We start from the raw sequence: 18,376 nt of genomic DNA, 5'->3' as shown, positions 1-18,376 counted from the left end.
ATATAAACTGCAGGGTTGGAAAATACTATTTTAATGAATTCAACAACACTAAATAAGCGATACAAATATCTTGGTGCTCTACAGTAGAAAGGTTTAAAAGCTCATAAATTATTAGATATTATTTAATACTATAATACTAACATTAACTTACAAAACTTTAAGCGCACCCAAAACTTTGATTGCAAATTTAAAGCACATTAAATTAAGCTCGCTTTACAGCTTTAATTTAGTTGAAATAGGACGAGAATATTCACATAATTTAGTTGTTGGTTCTTTAGCTATATTCACGTCTGTTTGAAATTAGAATGGTAACGGCAGCTGCTAGAGGACATCAATGAAGATTCCCCAGTCCCAGTGGATAGACAGAAGGGTATTCTGGTATCCTGGTATCTGATATCTGCCGGTGTTACGGGTCAGTGCTTTTGGCAATTTCCAATGCAAAAACAAAAGCCGCTGACATGGCAGCAGATGGCATGGCAACCCCCAACAACCAAAAAGGGAAGGAGAATGTGAGAAGTCTGAGTCTGGGTCGGAGTCTGAGAACCTAAGGGTGACCAAGCACTTGTTGTGTGCAACTGTCGCCAGTTAGTTATCCTCCACATTATCTTTTAAAATTTATTTTATTAAGCTATTTGCAAGTGATGCCACGTTGAGCATAAACATTTAAATGAGTGTTTATTTTGTTTTCGGCACAACACGCATAAAAACAAAAAAAAACAAAGTAAATGTAAAATGGGAAATGGAATAACATCAGGAAAAACTTTACATGACATAAAATGGAAAACCTATGTAAAACATCCTTAAGGAAATTAAAGTTGTAATAAAGAAACTTTCTTATGCACATTTTACTGTAAGTCAGTTTATTGATGCAGTTGATAATTATTTAAGCTTAGTAAAGGATATTTTCATGTCGGGCAAGCTGACTTGCAAATAATTCACGTTTTAGTAAAATTAAATTAGGTAATTCATAAGCAAAAAATATATAACAAACTTTAATAGTTGTATAAACCAAGACTGCAAGCCGGTTCTGAACCGAACCTCGTAAAACCGGATCATGAACCGAACCCTTCAATGTATTTACTTTGCGAACTTGAACCTAAACCGAACCGCTTTCTAAAATAAAAGGTTCGGTTCGGGAAAAAAAATAAAAATTAATTAAATATTATGGTTTTCTAATATAACGCAATTATTTGATACTTTAGATTAAAATAAGTCATATTTAAATCTTCAAATAAATTTAAAATATCATCAAAATTTGATTTCTTAAAATAAAAAAAAATTTTATTAGTTCAAAATGTAGAGTTAATGTAAAACAATACAAATATTTTTTGTATGAAATAAAACCAAACCTTGGGTTCAAGGGGTATATAAACCAATTCGCGAACCGAACCGATGTCCTGCTCTATGGTTCGAGCCGCCGAAGCGAACCTTTAACAACATTTTGGAGGTTTGCAGCCTTGGCATAAACCATTCAGCATTTGATTAATTGAAAGCCTGCATAATTTTAAAACTTTACTCAAACTAAATCTGAGGATGACTTTTAACTTTTAATCTCTTGTACTTTTTTACTGCTTGCTCAAACTTTCTCTCTTTCTTTTGGTATTTCCTTTCAGGTCTCGTTTTTCTTGTCATCGTACGTGGCTCCATTGACGCTGATTTGTTTTCTATATATGGGCATGTTGGTTCGATTGTGGAAGACTGCGCCAGGCTGCAAACCATCGGCCGAGTCGCGGTGAGTGAAGACACTGTCACAAATATTACGCATACGCCGCGTATAACACAGCTCGAAAAAAAATAACCAGAAGTGGTTAACATTTGGGTTTTGGAATTGGAATTTTAACCCTGCGGGCACTTTGTTTGTTTGTTTGTTTGTTTGTTTGTTTGTTTGTATGTTTGTTTACTCGACACACACACACACGCACAAAAAGGCACACATTGAAGACACACAGCGGTAGCTGCACCTGCCCCATGTGGCATGACGAATGCCCTTTTATTACGCTTAGGCATACTACATATAGAGAATAGAGAACGTTGTGGGCGTTGCTCATAAATTTTAAGTGCACTCCCTCACACCTATTCTCTCTCTCTTTCTCCCACTTTGTGTGTTTGCTTTCAGTTTTCTGTTTTCGGCTCACTTCACCCCCCATAGTTCATTCGCTATTGGGCTGCCTCATTGCAGGTCAATGAATTTGCGGTGCGAACATGGATAAAAACTTCTGCGACTCATCATATTTTTGTGATAAAATATAAAATAATAAATAACTTGCTTAACTTCAGCTTGAGCTAAGAAGGAATTAATTCTTATGTGTTTAATGAAATTCAAAAATTAAACATTAAAACTTAAAATCAACTAATAGTTTTCTTATAACTAAGACCTTAATCCATATTCAAATTCATTCCGGCACAATTTTAAAGTCATTTCTATTATTAATATAATTTTGGATAATTTTTAATTTAAAAAGACCATTAAATACCATATTCTCCTTCTATTTCTTGACCTTGCTAAATGCTTTATTCTTAAAAATGCAAAATCTCTATTAATACGAATTTATGTTATTTTTCTGAAAGTGAGCAGATGCACAACGTTAGATATAAAATAAGGGCTTAAAATTTAGTTTAATTTTTGAAACATTATTATTAATTATTTAAATTTTACATATTTGTTAGTATTTTATAATAACATGTATTACGTTTAGTCGTATCTTTACAGCAGTTGATCAATTAAATATTAGCTAAAATTCGTTTAAAAAGCTTTTTTAAAACATTTTTCATAATTGATGTAATAGCATCTATCCACAAAAATACTTCAATTACCTCAGTTGTCATCATATTTTAATAAATGACTCACTAAAAATAGAAATAATGAAAAGGAGCTAATTATGCTCTCCATTGAATCAACTGCAACGTATTTCTATTACGCAGCAATTATTTTCAGGTGACAAAATGAAATATTAACCCAAATGTTGTTTAAACAAAAAGCCAAAAGCAAAAAAATGAAAAAGGCGGTGACAGGAAGTTGACAAAGTGAATGGTTGAGAAGAGAATGACAGTCAAAAATAATAGAAAATGAGCAGAAAGGCATAAAAGAAGAACAAAGAAATAATGGGCGTTGTGTAAACACAAATTGTGACTCGCATTACATGTTACAAATTGCGTCTTTCAACTTTAAAGCGCGTCCCATGCGGCGTATGCGTGATGTGTTATATGCTCTCCCTGTCTGCCTCATAGACGTTGGACCAAATCAAAAATCCAATTCCATATTATGCGTATGACTTGCTGCGACAATGAGTGTGGGTGACTCTGAGTGTGAATGAAAATGTGAATGAGAATGAGAATGTTAGTGTGTGTTATATATGTACATATATAGCGGAATGCTCATGTGCATATGAAAATTGCGCATACGTCGCGTGTGAGGCGATTGTGCATTTGGCATTCGGCAATTGTTGAAAAAGGCGCGAGTTTGGATTGCATCAGTTCATAAATCAGACAGCGTATGCAAACTCAACTGCACTTGTATTTATTTTACTCTCTTATTTTTTAGATGCACACACATATGTATTACACTATAATATCCCTATCACTCTATCCTTCTCACTCTCTCTCTTTTCTCTCTCTGTTGCAGCAAGGGAAAACGACGGGTTACACGAATGGTTGTTGTTGTGGTTTTGGCATTTGCCATCTGTTGGCTGCCTATACATGTGAGTATTATATCCGGTCCCAGTGCTAAAAAGTTTGACATTACTTTCACCAAACAAACTTACTTATTTTATGCATCTGAGTTATACAAATTTGAGCGCAAAGTTACTTTAATTTAAATGCTTCGATTTGAGCATTTAATATTTTGTTTCATAAGTCCATATGACAATAGCTTAAGGTGTCACTTGATGCATACAACATTTGATAAAGCTTTTAATTGATAACAGGCTTTATTTAGTAGTTATTTACATATTTACATATATGATTTTCTGAGAGTAAATTAAAAATTAAGGTAAAGCTAAGTTTGTGCTTTCAAAGCTTCGAAATTTGAAGTAAAACAAATCTAGCTTTGACACTATTTATTGCAAGTTGCTCCTATTCAAGATTAATCGGCTGCCAACTATGAATAATATTTGCGGCTTGTGTCATTGGCACTAGAGACTTGAAGTGACACAATTTAAATAAAGCTGCAGCTGTTGAGTTCTGTTGGCAAACAGATGACAAGAACTGTGCAAATACACGCAACTCGAACTTGTGAATACACTTAGAGAAATAGGGAAACTCTCATGCCTGTCATTAGTCAACAAATTGACATTTACGCTTAGCAAATGGTGCAATTTATTTACTCATAATGTTTAAGACGAAGATGCAGCTGTTTGACTGATTGACTGACTGACTGACTGACAGTTTGCCTCTGTATTTGCATTCTATTGTTTGCACAAAATCATTGCGTCTGCAAATTACAAATGCAATTTACAATTAAGTATAAACAGAAGGCGACCGATATGAAAATAGTGACCTCTACTTATGAAATGCTCTACTTATAACATATTGTGGCACATTTGCAGGTCATCCTGGTCCTAAAGGCTCTGAACATGTACGGTGGAACACACTTAACGGTCATCATCCAGATAATATCCCATGTTGTGGCCTACACAAACTCCTGCATCAACCCGATACTCTACGCCTTTCTCTCTGACAACTTTCGCAAGGCATTTCGCAAGGTACGTTAATGTAAATGTAGTACAAATACATGCAGAAATTTTTAGTTTTACTATATTAATAGAAAACGAATTACAATTTAAACAAAAACATATTCAAATGCCAAAGTTATCATGAATATAGTAACACCAAACATTAAAAACGACATGTTTAGTTTAACGAAATATCACATAAACTTCAGAAATTAACAAAAAGTCAATTAATTGTATTCATATTATTTTTGTATTATTTCACTCGAATTAGGATCAAGGATTTTTATATCTCTAAATTTAATTTTAAAATATTACATATCAAGTATGAATTATATATATATAAAATATTTTTTCATTGTATTTATTATATATATTTATATATTTATTTTAAATTAAATTTACTTTAATTCATTTGATTGCCAAATTCTTACCCCTTTCTCTTACTCATCCCTCCGCAGGTCGTCTGGTGTGGCAGCCCGCCTCCAATTATGAACAACCAGCAGATAACAAAGACAACTCGAACAACCGGCAACGGCACGTCCAACCCTGAAATGCTCTAAGCTGGTAACTAAACCTCTGCATACTCTATCTTTCTCACCTTTTTATATCTGACTATTTTCTTTTTTATTTGCAGTTGGCAATTGTGGAGCTATTATTGGATTTTTGTTCGCATTGCGACCGCAAAAGCCAACTAGACAGTTTTTAATTAAAATTAATGCAGTTACCTAATGCAAAAATTACATATGCATATTTTAGTATATATTGCTAAACCAATGAACGCACACACTTAATATGTCTTATTATAGTGCTGAGTGTTGCAAAATTAATTGATTAAGCATTAGATAAATAATTTCATATATATAACTATATTTTGTATTAAAAATATTGTTCGGTGCGTACTGGAAAGTGTTAGAGCATAAATCGACCTTCATAAAATACTGATTGATTAAATCGTCTGTTCTGAAAGTTCATTATTTACGTAATAGCTGATGAAGCGTTATTTGGTATTAAATAATTTATAAATAGCATCTATGCATTCCCAAAACTTCAAATGAAATTTATGTTTATTTTCTGATTCCAAAAGTTTCGATAACATTTAAATAACCAAATAATGGAAGATCGCATAGTTGCAATCTAATTCTTATAAAAAATTCGTGTGTAAGCGAACATATATGTGTATAATTATTACAAACGCGAAATCGATAGAAGTAAACTCTTTTAAGAAATGTACAACGTAATATAAAAATAATAAAGATGAATAAAAGGACAGGATCAAACCTATGCTATCGACTAAGATGTATGTGAAAACCGTTATTCCCAATTGTTGAATCCCTTCTTCAACCTTCATTATTACCTTAACATACATACCATACATTTATGTACATATTTGATTCGTCTATTGAATTATATTGAAACAAAACTTGATTACAGCATGAGATCTGTTAAACGAAACGATACCGTACCAAAACCTTTTGCTGGTACGCTGAGGGACAACAATTGAAATTGAAATACAATATAAAACAAAAATTAATTTAATTAAGTAACTTGGCAATTTGAGCTCTTGAAGAAATTTCCAACAACACACTTACGATTTCCTGCATATGTACAATATACGAGATATATAAATATTTTGCAACAAACTAAAACAAAAGTGCAAAGTAAATAAAATAATCACATTAAATTCACATGAGTTTGGCCCAATTAAAGTTACATAAAGTTCACAGGCTTACTTTTATAGCATTAAACCGAATAAAAGAATATAATAATACGTGAAATATAATCCTGTCAAATGAATTGCTTCAAATGCAGGACAGCATTAAAGAGAAATAATTTAAATGTCATTAAAATTGGATTAATATAGGATTAAACGAACAAATGTTAATTAACAAAATTCCTGTATGTCTATAGGGTAACTTGCATGCATATTTGTATGTGTCAGTGTCCATGTCTGTGTGTAGATATCAAGAGATTACTATATAGCATACATACATATATTCAAATATTTGAGGCTAAAAATATACTCGTAATGATGTTATGTGATTTATACAGAATATAACTACATAAGAGCGAGCACATTGAGGTCCAGCTATAAAAGAATCCTTAAAGTGCAAATTAATGTGTCTTTGGATTTCTCCTTATCGCAGAACCGTCATATATTCGATCTACAATGTGCTGCAAAATATATTGATTTCGTATAATGCGATGAGTTAACTATATAAAATATTCGTAAATATTATTATGCAATAACACAACAAAATTAAGAGATATTTCAAACAATAAGTACAACAAAATGCATTCAACTTGCAACATGTGTCGACTTTCTAGAGTATTAAGTCTTTCGACAGCCTCACCAGGAATTTCAATTATACAACCGCTCAATAATTTCGATATTCTCGTTCTTTTTTTACGCATCTTCTTAAACTATTTATTTAAAATATGTTAGCAATAATATATTCCGAATTAAGAACACTTGTCTGTTGACTGTTGACACTCTCTTAAATTGATTTTATACTCTTGCGAATAGCATTGTGAATAAAAAATATATCGGGATCAAAATTATATATTTTCAAGCGGTTTCGGTTAGGCTATAATTACTCTTTGAGCTCGATTAACACAAAGTTTGACCATAGAGGTTTTTTTAAAGCTGTTAAAGGGCAGTCAACTTAACTAAACATGCTTGAATTTCCGTGCTTTTATAGTAAGGGAATTCTGCGAAATTACAAATTTCATGGCATAAAAGTGGTAAATGTAAAATTTGTCTAGATAATGAATTGATTCTATGAAAACGTTATATTTTCACAAATATCAACGAAACTCACCAATTGAAAGTATTACTACAAATTGAATAAATAATTGGAATTAAAGCACTATATTCTAGAATCCTTCGCCAGTTGCCTGAAAAATGCGCTGCAAGGATATTAAGCATATTTCTACATTAATTTAAGTGACTAAAATATACTATTGTTGAAATGTAATAAATACCAAGACCATTAAAACGTATTTATTATTAACTAAATTATTATCAATTATAAGTATAATTTGAAAAAATATGTAAATGATATGTTTATATTTGACTATTGAATAAGTATTTAGATTTGGGGTTGATTTCCATGGTTTTTCGGTTGCTTCGGCATTGCCGAATTAAAACGTAGCTATAAGATAAAAATATTAAAATATTAAACAAAAAAGGTAACAAAACGATGGAAGAGAGAGAACGAATTACATATTGGAATATGTTAAAACGAAATTGGAGATTAACAACTTGTGGATTTATTGTGTGTTATATGCATATGATTGTAATTGTAAATGTAACCTACTGCATTCCTAGCACAGTTGTGGAATTGAACAATATTTGAATTTAACGATTTGCAAACCAACAATAAACAAATACAAATTGAAATATTTTAGAATTAAGACAAATTAAACAAAACAACAAAATTATTGTAAAAATTTTAAATATACGCAAGGTTTTTTTTAACACTAAAAGTAATTTAAATGTACGTACTACTTATTATAAACTTACATATATTCATAGGGTATTCACCAATCGCGAAGCAAAACAAAAAACTAACAATTGATAGAACAATGTAACTCTCGTCATGCAAATTCTATTTTGCATTCATAGAGAATCCAAAAAAAAAAACAGAAAACAAGAACGGTAAAAAAAACTGAATTATATTGTATTTGAATATGAATGTTTGTACAATAAATTGAATTATTGTGTTAATAAAACTTATACTAAATGTACAAATTGTTATTCTTAAAATTTATTCTAATAATTCTCTAAAATGGATATTTATTTTTTACTATTCGATATTTAGTAGCAGTTTCTGCTTCCAAAGAAGAATCCGGAATCTATCGTCTCCAACTCTTTTTTCAGTTGCTTTCAGCCAGAGGAGATCTAAAAAAATAAATTTTCAGCTGTTTGAATGGAGATAAAAAAATATATTTATAACAGTTTTTTACCCATTTCCTCATATTTGGAGTAGAATTATTGAATATTGTTCAAAGAATATCGTAAGGATTAAACTTTATACAAATACTTATAAAAACATAAAAATGCATTCTTTTTTAAATTATTTTGGCGTTCATATCAGCTGAATAAGATCCATTTTTCTGTCATTCTTTCATTTCATTTTCGTCATCTTTGAGTAAAATATTCCAAGTATAGTATACGTTTAGAATTTAACTTCTTCCTATCCCGAACTGAAACTCATTCTGCTGAAACCAACTCATAACATTTATATTTAAGAAATTCTCGAATTTTTCGTTTTCTTTGAAATGTTAATTGACTTTAGCTAGCTTTTCAAGTTCTCAAATTTAATGAGATATCAAATCCGTCCATTATCACTTGCACTTGCACTAATGTAAGTCTCATTTTAGCATTTTTTTTTTTGAAAAAATAACATATGTTTGTCTTCATTGAATTTGTGTACCATCTTCAAGGGGTTCCAATGTAATACTGAGCTTTGGCAACAGCGCCAATCCAGGCAAAAGGCAAATAGAACTTCACTTGACAACCGACCTGCGCAGATTTTAGCCAAGTAAATTGGCAACATGTGTAAACAGTAACATTATTTAGCTAAGAAAATGTGTTTTTGTGGGCGCAACTCCAATTGGCCACATCTCTGCCAACCCTGGTACAAGACCAATGGAAACTGCAATGAAATTCTAAGTCATACGAAATGGCTTATGGATTTAAAAAAATTTAAAGAACTAAGTTCCCAATTACATTCAACATTTTTGAAGAAAAAAACAAACAATTTCGTGGCAATAGTGTTAACTTTGCTAATTAATTGATTTAAATTTGATATTCTAAGTATGCAATCAAATTATTCTAAAAATAATCTATTATTTTAAGCCCTTGCAAAGAATATAATTTTAGATTAGTTTGAGATACATAAAACATTTTTGAAATATTTGATACTTACATAATTCTATCGCATCGTTATAATAAATATCGTATTCCATTAAAATTGTCTACTTGGATTAGAAGTTTTACTACGATTATGTCAAGAGTTTAAATTTGACTTTGGATCGTAGCAAGCATTATAAAAGAATTCTCATTATATCACAATCACACGAGTCTTTCAACAAATATAAGATTAACTAATAAATAGATATATATTTTTTTAAACAATTTATAACGAAATATATTGTAATTTAAACATGGCTCAGATACGCGTAAGTTAAAGCATTGCCACTGTAAGCTTAAATATATTTTTTAATATTTTCTTCATTAGCCACCAAAGTTCAAAGTGAACAGCTATAAATTGTTTCGAAAGAGTTATGTGCTAGCGGTAATTCAGAAACTAAAGCCATTTATCAATGAACGCTATGCTCAATATCTTTTAGAAGAGTCGAAAAGAGTTCACGTTCCGGATGACATGGATGTGTCCCAAAATGGGGCGTTACTGCAAAACCAAAAGGAAAAGTTAGACAATTTTATTGCCACCACAATTGATCCGTTCAAGCCATTTTGGCAGAGTAGAACCAGCCAGGGACCAAGCACAAGCTTGTCAACCATAGGAGAGTCTATGAGAGACACGACACTTAGTGACAGTTCCAGTTCAAGTGATTCGACTGGTAGCATCAATCAGGTAAATGTTAATGATCAAATTAGGAAATAAAACTTAAGTGAGCTCGTCAAACAGAGTACGGATCGGCATTCTAGTGGATCTACAGATCTGGATGGGATTTATCCGATGTGGAATAATTTATCCGATTCACAAAGCTCAAATTTGTCTAATTCGATTCACGATTTCTTTGCTTCAACCGATAATCAATTGCCATTAGTCAATTATGCAGTGGTTCGACCAGCACCTCGAATCGGACATCGAACCGAAATCGATATGACTTCAATTGAAACACTCCTAAGGCGTCCAATATATCTAGAGTATTTAATGGCCAATGTCAATAAGATTGGAACAGAGCCGACTTTAGCAATTGAGCTAAATGATCAGATGCATCTGGAGGACACCGATCTCCCTGATAACAATAACTCTAACATTATTGATTCCGTTCCGGGCACCAATGTGGTTAGACCTGTTAGTACCTGGTTCCCAACTACAGAAAAATTTCTTAAATTTGTTTTAACTTATTTGGTTGTCGTATTCATAATTGGATTTCTTTTCGCCCTTGTGCCTTAAGGATTCTATTTCCCTTTAGGCTAAATTTTATTTTATACTTTGTATCAATTGATTGCAAATGTATGTTTCATCTAGAAGTTTTGCTGTACTTTATACAAACATAAAATTTAAAATATAACAAATAAACACACAAATAAAAAACTCTATACCATATAAATTTTTCCTACTCTTATTATTATTTCTAAAGTTGAAAGTAGACAGACAAAATCAATATTAATATATGTACTTCAAACACATTAGAACTTTATTATTTGTGGGAAATTTGTATAGAAAAGTATGAGAAAAGAAATCGAAAAAAGTCTTGATTGAGCAATGACAAAAGAAAACAGAAATTAGAAGATTTTGTTGCACTGTAGGTGTTAAATTTATGCGAATTTGTTAATAAATATCAAAGGAGATAGCGAAGGGAAAAATGTGTTCTTTGAAAGAGCTGGACATTGGGAAAAATGGCACGTGGATACAGAATGGACAGTTGGATACTGGGAACTGGGAACTGGAAACTCTGCGCAATTTTACGATGCAAACAGAAAATAATCGTAATATTGTCAATTTTACGTTGTTTGTTTGTCAACAGGTGAGCAGCAACCGCAGCGAGAGCGGCAGCAGGTATAGAAATTGCAGGATCACAGGACTTGCAGTGCCCAATTTGCTTGCGCAACCAGAAATAAACAAGGCAATAAGCGTCAGCACAAAGAGGACAATTGTTGCCGTTGCTCTTCATTAGCCGCCAACTCGACGGCCATATGTGGGTGTAACATTGAAATTCCCCCCTCTGTCATCTCTCTGCTCGCCCCTTTTTGCACACCTCATTAGTTCAAATATAGCAAGTGGCGGCATTTCATTTAATTATGCAGAGACGCCGCCGCCTGTTTGCCGACTCGGTTATATTTCAAAACCGGCGAGCGCAGCCTGCAAACTGCTCAGTTGCCCGGTGACCATCGAGCCGAGCGAGTCTCCAGTCCGCAAACTAGCCAGAACAGGACCCTCATCTCAACTGAACTCATCTGAACTCATCTCGATTCAAGTCAGGTCGGAACCATGAGCCTGAGCCTAATCGGAGCAGCAGCCGCTCGGCCTCGCAACTGGACTCTACGCGGCGCTGTTCTTCTCCTGGCACTGCAGCTCATCCAGACTCCGAATGCCCTGCAGCACACCGAGGAGGGCCTCGAGCTGCTCTTTCGCGAACGGTAAGTACGTGTATTCGGCAAGCAACCAAAGTATGAGTCGGTATCATCGAAAGAGGTTTACCAAGTGGAGTATATGTATTTTCATATTGATCACCATTTGGAATAATAAGTTTTCAGACTGCGACTGACGCAATCTAGTTATAAAAAACTCTTTGTCCTGACTCACTGACTGATCACTACAAAGCCCAAGCAATAAGATGTAGAAGGCTGAAATTTTCACAGAACATATCTGAGACAATTTTTTCTGTAACTAATAAATCTCCGCATTCCTCAATCTAAAGCTGTGAAAACAAGCCGAACCCCGATAAAAAATTAATTTAGCTTTCACTCATACCACAAGCTCATTTCCTACCCAAAGACCAATTTTTGTATTAAATCTAACATTTTTTTTACAAATGTGAATGTTCACATAAATGGTTATTGTTTTCAAAAATAATTAAGCTCAATGCATTTAATTTTTTTTAATTTATTTCTTTTTTTTTGCAAAAAAAAAGTATATGAAGTTTTTCTTCTGTCACAAAACAATTACTTGACTGTGTTTTTTTTCTGAAAAGAGTTACTCACAAATATTTATACCTATACATACTTACAATCAAGGCTGCAAACCACCATTTTGGAAAAGGTTCATTTCGATGGTTCGAAATCAGGAAGTTGTCGATTTTTTCATGGAAACTGATAGATCGTTGAGTTAAAGTACTCGATAATCGCTTAAGCGAAAATTTAGTTGTCGATATTTCGATGTATTTTTACATCACTAATAAAAAGTACATATGTTATGTATGTAAAATTTACATTGTAAATAATCGTTTAGAGCCGAACCTTTTATTTAAGAATTTTGTTCGGTTCAGGTTCGGATTCACAGAGTTTATAATATTAAAGGTTCGGTTCATGATCCGGTTCGGATTGCTTAAAAACCCCAACCGAACCGGTTTGGCGAGGTTCGGTTCAGAAACGGCTTGCAGCCTTGCTTACAATATTTACTTACAATACAAAAAAATTGAAGAAATATAAATAATTATTAATTAACCATGCTTCCAGCTCTCAGTCGGACTGGGAAAACGTCTGGCATGGGGAAAGGCATTCACGCTGTCGGGACAAATTGGTGCGACAACTGTACTGGGCCTGTGAGAAGGACATCTACAGGCTGACACGACGCAATCGGAAGAGGGGTGGCGATGAGATACCTTTGAAGGGCAGCTACAATCGTAAGTAATAGCAAGACCGATTAATAAATGGATTTAGTAGGCCGATGTTTTCAATCTTTTTCAAAAAAGTAAAAAACAATACTAAATACATAACAATGCAGATATATGGTCCGATTTAAACCAAACCTTGTATAGGACAGATTAATTTAAATATCTCAAAAGCAAACAGAATTTTTTTTAAATTTAATTTTGATTTTTTCAACGAATCTGAAAGACTTTTTTTGCATATGGAACAGACGAATATTGACTTAGCTCTCTAGATTTCATCAAGAATATATATGTATATATATATATGATTATGTCTGTCACGTCTCCCTTATTGTGTTATACATTTCACGACAAAATTATCACATTTTTTGTCAGGGCTTAATTCGGAACTATTCTGTATTTATTCTGAGTTTCTCTTTATTCGTTTTATAGCTGGATCTGGATCTGGAGCAGCTGCATCGACCTGGTTGCATGTGAACTATGCCAACATGTTGCTCCGCAGCAGGCGCTCGGATGCACCCTCCATAACCAACGAGTGTTGCACCAAGAATGGTTGCACCTGGGAGGAGTACGCCGAGTATTGTCCCTCCAACAAGCGTCGCAATCATTACTAAAATCCCTCAATTAATGTTCCTGTTGTTGTTAACTCCTAATAATAATGTCTAAATCTAATGCTAATTATATCGTTCTTTTTTTTTGTGTGTATGTTTGTTTGTTGCATCACATTGGTAACTGAATAAAGTCTTATGCCACAGAATGATTACGTTTTATTATCAAGATTTGGGGTAAAATTCTCGGAAAATCAAAACTGAACCAGGTATCGCAAATAAGAGTTAAAAAAAATTAAAATCTAAGAAATATCATATCAATATAAATGAATAAAAAAAACCCTTAAAAATATAAATATAAAATAAATATTTAACATTGTTTGTATTGAGGTATTATCGCTTTGTTGGAACTGTGGAGCTACTCTAAATTTATAAATTAATTAATCTTGCGTCTGATTATGTTAGTCATACAGTCATACAATAAATTCTTAAAGGCAGTTAAAGCGGAGTTGCCTCCTTACACTTGGTACATAAACATATTTATTAGATATTCCGATTTGTTACCCATTTTATGGGTAAACTTCATATAAACAGATCATTGATCAATTATGATATTACATTCCATTACATTTTCATTCTATACTAGGTTAAAAGTGCTTATGAATAATGTACTCAAATAAATGGGAGATGATGTATTGAGTTAACAATTAACTAAAACAAATATTTCTAGACTATAAACAATCCGGTATAAACATGCAGATACTCGATTATGTATCCCAGATACCTTAACAAACTATAAATAAATAAGTTTTGATTGTAATAAAAATAGTTTAATTTCAATGAAATAAATTCAAACAGTTCATATTACGGCTAGAAGACTCGAGTGTGTAAAGCAGGCAATTAACTTAAAGTTAATAACAATTGATTTTGTATACGAGCAATAAGTGGATGACAATTTGGGCTTATACAGCATATTGTTACTACAAAACAAACTAAGTACATATGTCGCATATAACTATAAATATTTATATATGTGCTAATATACAGGTAATTACAATATTAGTTACAGCTAACTGATATTTTGCTTGATCAGTACTCGAGAATGATTCAATTGCTACGACTACATTTCTACAGATATAAGTATATATAACTATTTATGTATATATAAATATATAGAGAGAGATATAGAGATATACTCGATCTGAATACAAATCAACTTGTTCTATGCTTGGCATTAAAATCGACAACAACAATTACGTATTTTACGCCAATTAGAAGCATATTGTTACAGAAGCGACAGAGATGGCAATATATAGCGAAAATCGGTAGACTATCAAGTTTATATTATGTGGCTATTGACTTATGGCTAATAACGGCAATTGCTACCGCTGCTGGCATCACCATCCTTGCAATCTTTACGTGTTTTGAGGCACTTTTCCGATATGGAAGACTGATGCTGTCGCTTGGAGCCATTGGAATGAGCCTGGTCATAATGCCGGTCGAGCATCTCGAGCAATGTCAATTGACGTTTCGGTGAATTTGTTGCACCTGTTGTCAAATTTGTTGTTGTAGTATTGCTAGTGCTGTTGCTGCTGCTGCTGCCACAGCTCTCAAGACTGGCAGCGGACATCATGGCATTTGCCTGCTCCTGCTCCTCATCATCATCGTCATCCGATATTAAAGCTCCATTGGCCAATGAATCATTTGAATCATCGGCAAATAAATCTGGACTGTGTTGTGTTGTCGCTGTTGCTGTTGCTGCTGTTGTTGCAGCTGGTTGTGGTGTTGTCAGCTGTGCTTCTTTGGTTTTGTCGCCTGTCGGCTTGTGCAGTTTCTTGACCTCCTCGAGCACAAATTGATACAGCGACTTGTTGGCTCCGTCCTTCTTGAAGCGCCGCAACACCGACCACATTTGTTGCACCGTGGTGCCATGTGCCCGAAACAGTTGCCATAGCTCATGCAGATCGTCACGCAGCTGGCAATTGCCAAATGTAAAATAGGCCAAGGGACGACCGTGATGGGCACAGACCATCATTTGGATGAGCGCCTTCAAATACGGATCACCGCCAAAGGCACCACAGCCCCAGTTGCCAGTGGCGACACCCGGCGCCGGTGTCGACAACCAGTGCTTGAAGCCAATGGACGCCTTGTCCAGCTCCCGCAACATTAGATCCTCCCGATACTGTTGCGCCTTCGATGTCTTGCCAAAACTGAGTGCATCAATGGCCACAATGGCTGTACGACGACGCCGTGAGCTGTCATATGGTGTGTGATCCTCGTGATTGCCCTCCCACACAAAGGTGTTGGCGTATCCCGTGTAATTGCTATAACGTTCACAGCCCACCATTAGTAGGGCCTCCGTTGGCGACAGACACTCGGTGAAGAGCTTGGACACAAGCAGTTCCGGGCAAATAACAAAGCGTATCTCCTCCTGCACACAACCGTGTCCGAGTACACCGCCACCCAGATACATGTTGGCAAAATCCACCTGCAGCAATCCCATGCCCTGATCCTCAATCGTTCCACCCGCATTTATGTGAATTGGGATGCTCGACAAGGCTGCTCCGCTTAGATGCCAGTTGACTTGATTCTCCGGCTTGGCGCTGAGACGCACAAAGGTCACACAACCCGGCGGCACATTGGAGGCGTCTCTTTCCGTCGGACACACGCGCCGGAAATAATGGAATATGCACTTGAGCTTCTCCAGCACAGCCGGACCACTTGACTGATAGAGCCTGTTTAAAAGCCAAATATGTAATCCTAAACTCATGGATGCGAATGGGATTAACTCACCTATTAAAGTTAATGTCCGGGAAGCTGCTATACTCGGACTTTCGCTTGAGTGTATTGCGACGGGGGAATGTGCAGAGGAGTGCGTTGGCCAATAAACAGGACACTTGCTCCTGGCTCAAGGTCAGCGCACATGTGTGATTCTGCTTGAGCAGTGGAATTGGCGCCTGGATGAGTTCCGGCAGACGCAGAGCGAGGCGGGTAACCCGCGGCAACAGATCCTCAAAGAACACACGCGACTCACTCTCGTCCAGCTCCTCGTCAAACAGTTTGTGCAGTGCCCCAAATCCCCATTGTCCCTTGTATGTGCTGTTGTATGACAATATCGCCGCCTGCAATTGTTTGCTATTGCTAATCGGACGCAACAACGCACGTTCAATCATATTCCAACGTGACTCAATGTCCGATGTGCCATCGTCCGCCTCCACGGGATATTTACTCTCCGGTGCACACGGCAGACGCACGTGCTTCGCATCCCACTTGTGTGTGGCGCGATGTGGACGCGGTGGTTTATTAGCCGGCTCACGTATCGGATGCCGGTGGAGCACCTTATGCTGACCACTGGGCACAACCGGACCCAGATGATCCAACTCGAAGGGCTGCAGACCGCGTTGCACCGCCTCAAGGGGCTGACATCGCCAGTGACAACGCCACTGATCATCCGAATCACTGTCACTATCTGTTCCATCAAAATAAACATTTTAATCTGTACACAAATGACAAACTGTTCTCACTTTGCAGACTTACCAATTGTGCGCTGTCGTTGTGGTTGTTGTTGTTGTTGAGTTGCTGGCGGGGACAGTTTACCGGCTACGTTGTCATGCTTAACTCCATCTACCTCCATGCTACTCTCGTTATCACTGTCCATTTGGCTGTCGCTGTTCCTTGTTGACTAAAACCACTATTGCCTATCTACTTAACTATTTTCAAGCAAGATCTATTTTCAGAGTTTGTTTGCTAGAAAAATTTCAAAATTACTATTAGTTGGAAACCTGGCTATTTTAAATATATATTCAGCTTAGTTTTGCTATTAATATTTTAGTTAGAACTGTGCAAAAGTGTCACAATAACAATTATTTATATGCTTTTAGTGATGGCACAATGAATCATATGATACTCATAAATCGATTATTTTGTCTCAATTCACGATTTAACTTAACGATTCAACCCTTAATCGAATAAATGCTCAAATAATCGCATCACTATTAGCGCGTAAATGCAAAATAAAAGGTATCTGAGCAATCTAATAATAATAAGCTTTTAAGTTTTAATTTCTCATTTTATGTGTACTACGACTATATCGTTATGACAGCCCTGCACAGCTGTTGACTGCAGCCAACTTCAAGTGAGTCAAAAACTGCGTGCAGCCAACTTCATGTAAGTTCAAAATTGTACGCGCCAAAATTGTGAAGACAAGTTTTGTAACATTACTTAAAATAATTGTGCTGATAGCACAGAGAAACCGCAAATAATGTTCAAAAATTTAGAAAACTTTAATTTAATTGTCAGTGTTTCTTATCAAATAAAATAGAGAAATAAAAACACAGTTTTAAGGTATCAAACCGAAACAAGTATGGATTTCAGTTTCAGACTCGGTTATGTTTGTATTTTGAATTTCGCTTATCAGCTATGAAAAATATTTTTAAATCGTTTTTATAGCGGTTACCGGTTACTCGAATATTTCGGTTTCAAAACTCAGGTATGATTTTGATATATTAAAATTTAAAATTAAAATATAATGCTTGATTGAACCAAAATTATACTTATATGTACACGTTTTTCGGTTGGAATAAATTTGGTTTTGGTAAAACAAAATGTTTCGGTTGGGCCTCAATCGGT

General features: G+C 34.8%; 4 protein-coding genes across 4 annotated transcripts in view; 3 read left to right on the top strand and 1 right to left on the bottom strand.

Annotated features, from left to right (window-relative positions):
* Window positions 1–5,533, top strand: part of LOC117794166 (allatostatin-A receptor) — a 33,099-nt gene extending 27,566 nt beyond the window's left edge. The window contains exons 5-9 of the mRNA XM_034634682.1: window positions 1,614–1,732; window positions 3,623–3,698; window positions 4,545–4,700; window positions 5,129–5,234; window positions 5,305–5,533. Of these exons, the coding sequence (XP_034490573.1) occupies window positions 1,614–1,732; window positions 3,623–3,698; window positions 4,545–4,700; window positions 5,129–5,230 (453 nt within the window). The 3' untranslated portion in view covers window positions 5,231–5,234; window positions 5,305–5,533. The remainder of the gene's footprint in view (window positions 1–1,613; window positions 1,733–3,622; window positions 3,699–4,544; window positions 4,701–5,128; window positions 5,235–5,304) is intronic.
* A 4,294-nt stretch (window positions 5,534–9,827) lies between these two features.
* On the top strand, window positions 9,828–10,940 carry LOC117792271. Its single transcript, XM_034632334.1, has 3 exons — window positions 9,828–9,854; window positions 9,914–10,270; window positions 10,325–10,940. Exons 1-3 carry the CDS (start codon window positions 9,840–9,842, stop codon window positions 10,817–10,819), a joined length of 867 nt encoding a protein of 288 aa, XP_034488225.1. The 5' UTR covers window positions 9,828–9,839; the 3' UTR covers window positions 10,820–10,940.
* Window positions 10,941–11,838: 898 nt separating this feature from the next.
* On the top strand, window positions 11,839–13,953 carry LOC117793357 (probable insulin-like peptide 7). Its single transcript, XM_034633662.1, has 3 exons — window positions 11,839–12,006; window positions 13,045–13,211; window positions 13,632–13,953. Exons 1-3 carry the CDS (start codon window positions 11,858–11,860, stop codon window positions 13,811–13,813), a joined length of 498 nt encoding a protein of 165 aa, XP_034489553.1. The 5' UTR covers window positions 11,839–11,857; the 3' UTR covers window positions 13,814–13,953.
* A 292-nt stretch (window positions 13,954–14,245) lies between these two features.
* On the bottom strand, window positions 14,246–17,549 carry LOC117793895 (poly(ADP-ribose) glycohydrolase). The gene is made up of 3 exons (XM_034634335.1): window positions 17,285–17,549; window positions 16,541–17,216; window positions 14,246–16,482 (listed from the first exon to the last, which is right to left on the bottom strand). The coding sequence occupies exons 1-3, from the start codon at window positions 17,403–17,405 to the stop codon at window positions 15,114–15,116; spliced, it is 2,166 nt and encodes a 721-aa protein (XP_034490226.1). The 5' UTR covers window positions 17,406–17,549; the 3' UTR covers window positions 14,246–15,113.
* Window positions 17,550–18,376: the final 827 nt, after the last annotated feature.

Source organism: Drosophila innubila, chromosome X, assembly GCF_004354385.1.
Source record: "Drosophila innubila isolate TH190305 chromosome X, UK_Dinn_1.0, whole genome shotgun sequence".
Classification (NCBI taxonomy): domain Eukaryota; kingdom Metazoa; phylum Arthropoda; class Insecta; order Diptera; family Drosophilidae; genus Drosophila; species Drosophila innubila.
Note: the sequence above shows the minus strand (reverse complement) of the source record. Positions and strands in the feature narration are given on the sequence as shown.

Bases quoted from the DNA above. Each gene is read 5' to 3' on its own strand.
- LOC117792271 (XM_034632334.1), top strand. The intron at 10,271-10,324 runs GTAAATGTTAAT...CTCGTCAAACAG, and splicing joins CGACTGGTAGCATCAATCAG to AGTACGGATCGGCATTCTAG.
- LOC117793357 (XM_034633662.1), top strand. From the start codon at position 11,858: ATGAGCCTGAGCCTAATCGGAGCAGCAGCCGCTCGGCCTCGCAACTGG. The intron at 12,007-13,044 runs GTAAGTACGTGT...CCATGCTTCCAG, and splicing joins GAGCTGCTCTTTCGCGAACG to CTCTCAGTCGGACTGGGAAA. The intron at 13,212-13,631 runs GTAAGTAATAGC...TTCGTTTTATAG, and splicing joins TTTGAAGGGCAGCTACAATC to CTGGATCTGGATCTGGAGCA.
- LOC117793895 (XM_034634335.1), bottom strand. From the start codon at position 17,405: ATGGACAGTGATAACGAGAGTAGCATGGAGGTAGATGGAGTTAAGCAT. The intron at 17,217-17,284 runs GTAAGTCTGCAA...TTGATGGAACAG, and splicing joins ACAACGACAGCGCACAATTG to ATAGTGACAGTGATTCGGAT. The intron at 16,483-16,540 runs GTGAGTTAATCC...GCTTTTAAACAG, and splicing joins CCGGACATTAACTTTAATAG to GCTCTATCAGTCAAGTGGTC.